At 39.3% G+C, this 9,310-nt stretch overlaps 1 protein-coding gene across 1 annotated transcript; it reads right to left on the reverse strand.

Moving 5' to 3' along the window:
* Window positions 1-170: 170 nt before the first annotated feature.
* On the reverse strand, window positions 171-8,426 carry fam171b (family with sequence similarity 171 member B). Its single transcript, XM_039689535.2, has 8 exons — window positions 8,058-8,426; window positions 6,470-6,703; window positions 6,048-6,140; window positions 5,682-5,837; window positions 3,253-3,423; window positions 2,987-3,100; window positions 2,739-2,862; window positions 171-2,612 (listed from the first exon to the last, which is right to left on the reverse strand). The coding sequence occupies exons 1-8, from the start codon at window positions 8,245-8,247 to the stop codon at window positions 1,379-1,381; spliced, it is 2,316 nt and encodes a 771-aa protein (XP_039545469.2). The 5' UTR covers window positions 8,248-8,426; the 3' UTR covers window positions 171-1,378.
* Window positions 8,427-9,310: the final 884 nt, after the last annotated feature.

Below are 9,310 nucleotides of genomic sequence, written 5' to 3' on the forward strand. Positions count from 1 at the left end.
ACCTCTGCCGAAAACATTTTACATGCAACTTGAAAAATTAGCCATTTTTACAGTTGTATAGGAGACAATCATTTTATTATTGCCTCATATTTATTATTTAAATGTTACTTTATATTGTTAAAAAAAAGCTATTATTCTTATCAGTTCTTGATACATAAAACTCATGAATATTTTTGGTGAAGTACCTTTATTAAATGTGCACAAAAAATGCAGATTACAAGTTGTACTGAAAAGCATCCAGAAATGGCTCTTAAGCCATTTAAACCAGTGTGTTGAGAAATTGTTAAAACATATCACAATTATTGAAATAATAATTGCTACAATACAACATAAATTACTTTAAAAACATTCAGCTGACACAATGCAATTTTCTCTCCTCGGTCATTCTTCAATATCCCTTCTCGGTTCAAATTTGCTGCCTGACAACAAACTAGTGTCTTATTGTAACTGTTGATGAGAATCAAACAGTTACAATTGTCTAAAATAATAAAGCTACAAAAGCTCCAACACATTCAATACATGAGTTGATAATCATGTTGTCAATTTGTGAAGAAATATTTCATACATAAAACACATTAGCACAAGAAACATCTTAATATGCTAGGTTCATGACCTGCTTCGGCATAGGACTTGGTAAGGTAAGCCATAACCCGAGACATATATTCGATGTTTTTGGGTACTACATTCTTACACATTAAAACATTGAATGGTAAAAGCATCACAATGGACAGCATGCAAATGTGACTAGCAAGAATACAATAAATAAGTACAGCGCGTCAAAACGGCAAATTACCTTAAAGGCCTGTCGCTCCCTCAAAAAAAGCTCTTAGCAACACACTGGTGCACGTTCTGAATTGTAGAATATATAGTGCTTAGTTTAATAGCTTATGATAATAACAGTGCTCAGTTTTTCCACATTTTATTTCAGAATTGTTTATGACACTGTGTGGCAGTTCCTTGCATTACATTGAACTGAATCGAAGAACAAAAATGTATTCCAAGCAAGCCAAACTGATTTCATTTAATTCAGTTTTGCAGACTCACTATAAGAGCATTGTGGGTACAAGCATTTAAACATTAATGTTTAAAAATACTTATATAGAGATATATATATACATACTTTTACAGTGTACTTTTGAAGGTAAACAAATATGTTCTTTCAAAGAAGTTAGTAAAAACATTGTAGTGTGGTTGCGAAATTGTGTACAAATGAACTGCTGGATACAGCATAGCCACAGGAATCGACTTTGAGCTACGGCAGGTAAGACAGGCGTTTTTTTTGTTTTTGTTCATTCTTCCTGATGTTTATATTATAAGGCAGTTTGATCAAAACCATTTTCAGACACCAAAAAGCTACATCTACACACAGGTTATTCAGTTAGTGTTTCGTGTGCGGTCTCTCCTCCCTCACATGTCGAGATGTCTTCTTGTCAGGCTTCTTGTCTCGAACCTTCCGCAGTCTCCGTGGTGGAGGGGTAGATTTGGACTCACTGGAAGTGTCCCCCGCATCCCTGTCCTCTGGGATGTTGGGAATGGCTGCACTACTGCCTTCCAAGGTGTTCCTCAGGGATGTGTCCTCAGGACTCCCAATTTCACTGCTGCTCAAGTCCTGCTCTTGATTTCTACTTATTTTAGCCAAGCTAGCGCTTGAGGGTTCCTCGCTTTTCCGCAGAGGCTGCTGCAGCAGCTCGTTCATGTCCACTCCAGAGTCCAAGCTTGTGTCATTGCTGCTACCCGGTCGATGTCTTCCCTGAAGCTCGATCACAGAGTGACGAACCTGGGCTGCTGGTTTACCATCAAGAGACACAAACCAAGCCCGGGGCGGGTGAATGGACGGCTTTCCCTTGGTGAGCTCAAGCAAGGTTTGCTCTGATATACCCTGAAGTTCCCCCCGAAAAGGCCCCATTCTAGCCGCTTCGTTCAAAGTTCCTGGGACAGATACGGATTCCAGGAGATGACTGTAGCGGCCCCATAGCCCGGGGTTAGCGGCGGCGCCCTGAACTCCTTCCAGAGCCTGCTGCTCGTCGCCGTCTTGCTGGGGAACTTTAGGCAACGTCTGAGTGAAACTGTCTTTTAAGTTCCGCTCTGTCTGACCTCCATGTTCCATACCGTTCCGCGGGAAAGTGGCAGATCTGCTTCCAGAAGGGTCAGCTTGGCCCTGGGAATTAAACAGCTCTGGGGCCTGTACAATAGCCAGAGGCTGGTTGTAGATGTGGAACAGCTTGTCTTTGAAAACTAAATTCTCTGCACCACCCTGGCGCGAGCCATTCTGTTCCAATTTTTCCCGAAGCTTAGCCACTTCATCACTATTAATGTAGAGATTAGACATTGGGGCTCTGAGGCTGTCTAATCCCACAGCTCCAATGTTTTCATACAGATTGCCTACCGGCCTTCCAACGTTTTCTACATAAATGTTGTAGTTGGCTTGGTGTCGTGGAGAGTCTGATGCATCGTGGCCGATGCCTCTTGCAGCCAGTGAATAAGACCGGTCCCCATTATGAAAGAAAATTTCTTGAACCTCGTCAGAGCTAGTGGAAGTGGTCTGGTCTTTTTTCAGTACGGTGAGCCTGGTGGAATTCCATCGCTTTCTTCCGACCTCATGGTTTAAATCTCTGTAAAATGAGATACATATTTTGATAGTTGCCCTTTAATAATAATGAGTTGTAAAATGCCTTAATTTCACTGAAATTAACAGGTTAAGATGAAGTAAGTCCTTGCATGACTCTATAAACTCTTACCTGCAGTGAAATACAATCACAGATAAAAATCCGATGACTATCAAAAGAGTTCCTCCCAAGATACCCAAAAGAAGGTATGTGTGGTAGGAAATGAAATCCATTGAGCTTGCAAGCCCCATAAAACCTAGATTTACACAACATAATCTGTTTAGAGGGCAGAATATTAACAGAAGTCCGGAAGATTTTGGTTTTAGTGTTATCAACAATATGGGCTGATGAGTGAGATTTTATTATATTTTGACTGATACCTGATGATGGTGGTGGTGCAGCAATCCAGTTACCAAGTTGAGGTGCTACATAAGTCCAGACTAGGCCGTTTTTCTCCATCTGAACAGTGCCTATACCTTTATTTACCCAGGTACCTGTGATAACACATGCCATTTAGTGCTTTTGGCCACAATCCTCTCCTCCAACCCTTGTGACCATTACAGGACAATAGTCCCCACTTAAAGAAAACAATTATGTAAGATCTGAAACCTCTTTTAAATTAGCACAATTGAAGTTTTTTAATCACCTATTGTCATGTCAAAGGTCCACGCAGGAAGTGAGTCGGAGGGTCGTAGGTGGGTGTGGTAGGGAAGTGGTACTGTTAGCCGAATGGGTCCTTTGACATCAACCTCCTTTCCATTAGACACTAACTGGGCACTGATCATAGCCAAGGGGCTTAACTTGACATTCCTATAACCTGTAATTGGTAATACAAAGATAACTGATTAATCTTAGAATCTGCAGAAAATAAATTGGAAAATTGGAAAAAGGGTGTGTGGTCTACTCTAGAGCAATGTTTCTCAACTCCATTCCTCAAGTCCAAGGGTTTTCAATGTTTTTCCCAAAGCTTTGCCACTTCATAGACATTCTAATCTCATTGATCCAATGTTCTTGTACAGATTGTACATCAGCCATCCAGTAGTTAGCTTGAGAGTCTGATGCATCATGGCCGCATGCCTCTTGCAGCCAGTGAATAAGACCGGTCCCCATTATGAAAGAAAAGTTACTGAGCTTTATCAGAGCCCTCACACCTACCAGAATGATGTAGATGTCTCACTACTTAAAAGGTAGGGTAGAATTTGAGCGGCTAGCAATAGTAAGCTAGCTTTGAAAGCATGAGATCCCACCCTCCCTTCAGAGCACTCTCCAAATCCTCCTCCAAAACACTTGAATGTGTACAGCCACAGCAGATTCAGCAAAGCGTTATAAGAGACGGCGTTAAATTACCCCATGTCTCAAAGCACATTAAATGACCATAACAATGAATGTAAACAACAGCTCTTACTTGTACCACCTGACTTTCGCCATTGATAGTGTTGACACAGAAACGCAAAAATCGTGAGGACGTGAACGTCACAGGTTGCCATCTCTAAATGATTATTATAACATGGCGTGAACGCAGCATAAGCTTGTTGTTTTGGTTCAGGAGGAACTGTAAAAAATGCTTGGTGAATGATTGTGCTGAATACGGAATGTGCTGATGATGTGTTGATGTCATCACGTCCGGAATGGAAATACATACACTGACAGACAGGTAGGATGTCATTTCAGCGCATTCGGACTGAATGCAATAATTGGTGGTTCCTGAGACTTCCACAGAAGATATATGTACATTTTTTTTTTATATAGACCACTGATTTTATCGAGGGTATGCGCGTGACATCACCGTCGGCCGGAGTGCCTGCAGTTACTTACAGTGAGTGGCAAAAAAGACTGAGCGGCTGTATTTGTTTTCAGCGTGAAAGCCGCGAAAAACAAACACAACGCATATAAAGTGGGAAAGAGCGTTTCGATTGACTGTACAACTAGATTTGACAAAAAATCGGAGGTATATTTTTACAGACTGCTATAGAAAGAGGAGCAAATGGATCGCTGCAATTCACAGAAACAACTGGACTCCAGTCAGCGAAAGGTGGATGTGCAGTTATCATTTTGTGTCAATATGCTGAATACACATATATTTTGTATTGTTGTATATACTATTAACAACTCATCAATTACATATTTATCATTGCATATTCTGCATTATTGGATGTTTTTTAATAATCACTGACCAAAAAATTATAAAGTTTTAGGGCTGGACGATATGATGATATACATATAGGCTATGTATAACACTGATATAAGTGATCGCCCGGATTTAGACCTACCTATATTGTATTTATATACTGAAGCGTTCACAGGCAAATTTGCTTAATGTTTAGGTCTATATTGCTTTTATTTCCCCAGTGTCGAAATCAGGCAAACATAAATGTCAGTCAACACGATTCCTGGCTGCATGTCAATATCCTTGGATCACTGGATCTTCAGTAAGTTGTAAGGAACACTATATTGAGTCCAACATTTAGTTTAAATTGATAAAATTGTTTGTTTTAGTCACATTTTCGCAGCAGATCTTCAGATCTCAGTCAGGCTGAGGGGGGTTGTTCTGGCGGGAAAGTGACGTCAATGCATTCCCTCTATATCACGATGTGAAGAGATCTTCAACCAGAATGACAAAAAGTGTTTATGAAAGAAATTGCCTACCCTACCTTTAAAACACCTGATTCAACTCACCAGCTTTTTAAGAGTTGAATAATTAGGGAGACATCTAAAAACATTCTGGTAGTTACGTCCTGAGGACTGGAATTGAGAAACACTGGACTACTAGAAGATCAATAATATGTGTTGTGTAAAATGTGCCATCATATTTGATTTGGGAAACCAAGCGGCCTGATATTGCCTAATCAATAACATTAACTAATCAATGCAGTATTGAGTCGAAACAATAATGGCGCTTGTAGAATTCATTGACTAAAACTGCCCTACAATATACTCCACTCAATTAATGGATCCTTAACATCTCAATGAAACGTACAGGGTCAGCATTCACTCAAGAGATGTGACAAGCAACGGGTTAAATTATTATGCCAGATGCAATAGGTATTGTATCCTTTTTTTCAAAGTTCATCTTACCTCCTTTGCCGTTGATGTTTAGAGTAAAGAAATTCGAGTCTTTTTCTGTATGCAGGGCTGGAGCTGTCAGATAGGCTGACAACATGGAGATGGTAGTGTTCTCAGACAGTTTAAGGAGACTTTTGGGAAACTGGACACTCGGTTGAAATGACAGATCTGCAAAACATCAAGATATAAATAATATGGAGTGGAAAGTGGAAATTTAGTGTGTGTCAGTATCACTGCAGTGCATTGATAATAGTTGGTCTATGCAGTATATATATGGAGGTACTAAATTCAATTATGGATTATACAATTTTTTACAGGTCTCAATTTCAAATCAGTTAGGATCAAATAATAGAATAAGAAATGATTTAACTGACATACCAGATGTTTTTCGAGTTATCAACACAGTATCCTCAAAGAGCCAGATGTTCCCTTGTGTTTGAGGGCGAAGTGACATCGTAATAACAGAAAAAACTAGGGAAAAAACAAAAAAACTAACACTCAGACATTTAAATGATATTAGCTGAATTTCACCATATGTTTGAATGTCATTTCTTTAGGATGTTATACAACAAGCCAGGGTTAGGTCACATTAATGCTTTCTGCTTTCTTGCTGTCTGAGGTATTCATTGAGCATATCTCGCAAAAATATTCATGGATTAAGATGAATTTTATATAATTCTAACATGTTTCACTTAATTAATATTGTATAAAAAAATAAGATAAATCTGATTACATCAAATCATTCAAATACACAAATTAATTTAGTAAATAACACTGCATCTTAGAGGCTATCAACTTACTGGGCATCTTGGTGGTTTTCCAAGGCAGCTGGGTGAGCACATAACCCTCCATGCTGGCCACCAGAGTGAGGGTCAGGCCAAGGCTGTATGGGACAGTGACCGTGACCTCTCCATTCTCCAAAGTCTGGCTGGAATGAATCTGGGATCCATTCAAGAACACAGCCACCACAGCTCCTTTCAGGAACCTCTGGCTAGATGCATCTTTAACCCAAATCTTCAGTGTCAAGAGCGACTCTAGAGACAGAGATAAGGTCAGGTTCAATGGGAAACTGGGAATGAATAAAAAATGTATAATGTATCGCTTAAATGGTAAATTTAGAGTCAGTCCCCTGTAATATGAGTCAAAGATGACATATATTTATTTCAAAATTAAACACATTTAAAGAAGTTTAAGGTAACCATACAGGTCAATATTCATAAGTTCATTCGGGTAACTGCTCAACGCATTAAAAACCAGTTCATCCAAAAATGGTTGGTTGGTTGGTTGGTTGGTGACAGTAAAATCTGGTGAAATAGTAATGACCACTGGACCCACGGCTCAGTCAGAGTGACTTAAAAATAGATCAAAGTGCCAAATGTCGGATGAGCACATCAAAAGCTGAGACTTTAAAACCTTGAAGAACCTCTTGAAATGTCTCTATACTGAAAAAAAGAGTGAACGCTCTCTTTTAGATGCACAAAAATACTAAAATATGACCAGGATGAAATAATGGTAGAACCAGACTGTTCAACCCATACCAACTATAACAGCTGGTATACAAATGCTAGTCAAATATGCCAATGTAGCATCAATAATGTGTTTAATAACACAAAATTTAATAGGAAAAAGCCTTTGGACCACACAAGTCTTATCTTCGGTCCCTGATATTTAATAATGATAAATACATTTTTGATTTATGGATTTTACACTGTTACAAATCAGCATAAACTACTATTCGATGCTGATATGATGGTCGATATATCGCGCATCCCTAAATTATTTCGTATTAATAATAATATTTTTCATAATCTATTTTGGCTTTAGTACATCAACAATTTATATCACATAGCCTACTATTTTTCTAAAATGAACTTTAAAATAAATAGCTGACTTTATAGGGTCCTTCACAACTTGAGGGTCTTGCCATTAAAAAAGTTTGAAAACCCCTGACAGTAAACACCTAATGTATTTAATTATATGCCTACTATGTCAAACAGAAAGGTTTTGGGGGAGTCTGGCACTGAAATAATCTCGCCTTAAATCTTAAACCCAACAGTATATTCAAGATAAGCAGTGCAATGTAGCTCAACCATATTAGTTATTCAGCTCTTAAAAGTGTGGACATGGTTGTCTATATGTAAAAAAAAAGCCTGAAATAGGTGGTTTTAGTGGCCTTGTAGAAGAGGCTTACAAATACTATTAAATGTTAGGCCAATGTTACGAGACACGGAGCACATCGGTAAACAGCGCACCCATGTCCTTTGTTGTGATGTACCCCATCATGACAACATCCCTATTCTTAGCAAGCACGCCGCATGCGGATCTGATGGCGCAGCTGATGCTGTGGATGATGCTGAAGATGAAACCAGCTGATGCCGTGACCGTTACCTGATGGCGGCACCGTCGTCGCGTTGCCCTGTCCCTCGAGCGGGGACGTGTGTGTGTCGGTGGCATTGTCCTGCTCCGACAGTGAGGCGAGGCCATGGGAGAGCACTCCACCCTCCGCTCTCCTCACGTACCCATCCTCGCAGAAAATCAGCAGCGCGGCGAGGAGCAGACACCCCGAAAGATCTGACATGGCGTCTCAGACATAACTGCACTCAATGACACGGAGAAGGAGAATGTTGTTGTTTTTCTGTCCTCGGGTGGATACGTATGTCACGGTCACATCATGCTTATCGGGTGGACCGATGAATATCCGAGGGTGCGCTAGTCGAGGGTGAGGTGCGCGCGTTGCGTCATAGCTCACAAGATGCCATCTGCTGGCTCAGTGTTTTTTTTTTTTTTTTGGTCTTTGTTAAAGCTTACGCAATGTATTTTTGTTTTCATCCGTAGGTAAACGTGTTTCAAATATATTTTAATTGATTTGTATAACGTAATGAAAAATATATGTTAACTTATATTGTACAATATGTGTCAGTTATGTATAAATATTTATGATATGCTATTTGTTTATAATGTATAATGTACACTATATTTGTGTATGTTTGTATTTATACTACTTTCCACGTTTTTCAACAACCTTAAAATTCATCAAAACTATAAAACACTACAAATCAAAGTTAATTATTTAGTTAATTATTTCTATAGCAGTTAAAGGGATAGTTGACTTTGAAATTGATTTTTGATATTTTTTAGCTTACCTCAAGGGCATCCAAGATGTAGGTGCCTTTGTTTCCACAGCATTTTCAATTGACATTTTTTTGGTCAAACCGTTGTTGTTGTCTGTCAATCATAGAATGGAAGTCTATAGGGATCTCCTAAAAGAGCATGCACAGAGAAGTCCAAATTAAACATGATTTAATGACTCGTGAATGCAAGTACACACTGATGGCCTAAGACACGAAACGAGCAGTTTGTGTGAGAAAACGTCTTGTTAACAGCCGTCGAACTGATCTGCTTTAGAAGTCCAACTGAACCGACTCCAACGTTGCGCCGGAAGTGATCTCTCGCCTATGTCACGCAATGTTTACACGGCGATTTCGGGAGTTTTACTTTTCACTGAACATATTTAGCTATACGGGAAATCGCAATGGAAGACGATTTTGATATATGTAAATATGTTTAGCAAAAGGTAAAACTCCCGAAATCTCCGTGTAAACATTGCGTGACGTAGACGAGATCACTTCCGTCACAACGTT

The sequence above is a fragment of the Pimephales promelas genome, chromosome 8 (genome assembly GCF_988280905.1).
Source record: "Pimephales promelas chromosome 8, fPimPro1.hap1.1, whole genome shotgun sequence".
In the NCBI taxonomy this organism is placed as follows: Eukaryota; Metazoa; Chordata; class Actinopteri; order Cypriniformes; family Leuciscidae; genus Pimephales; species Pimephales promelas.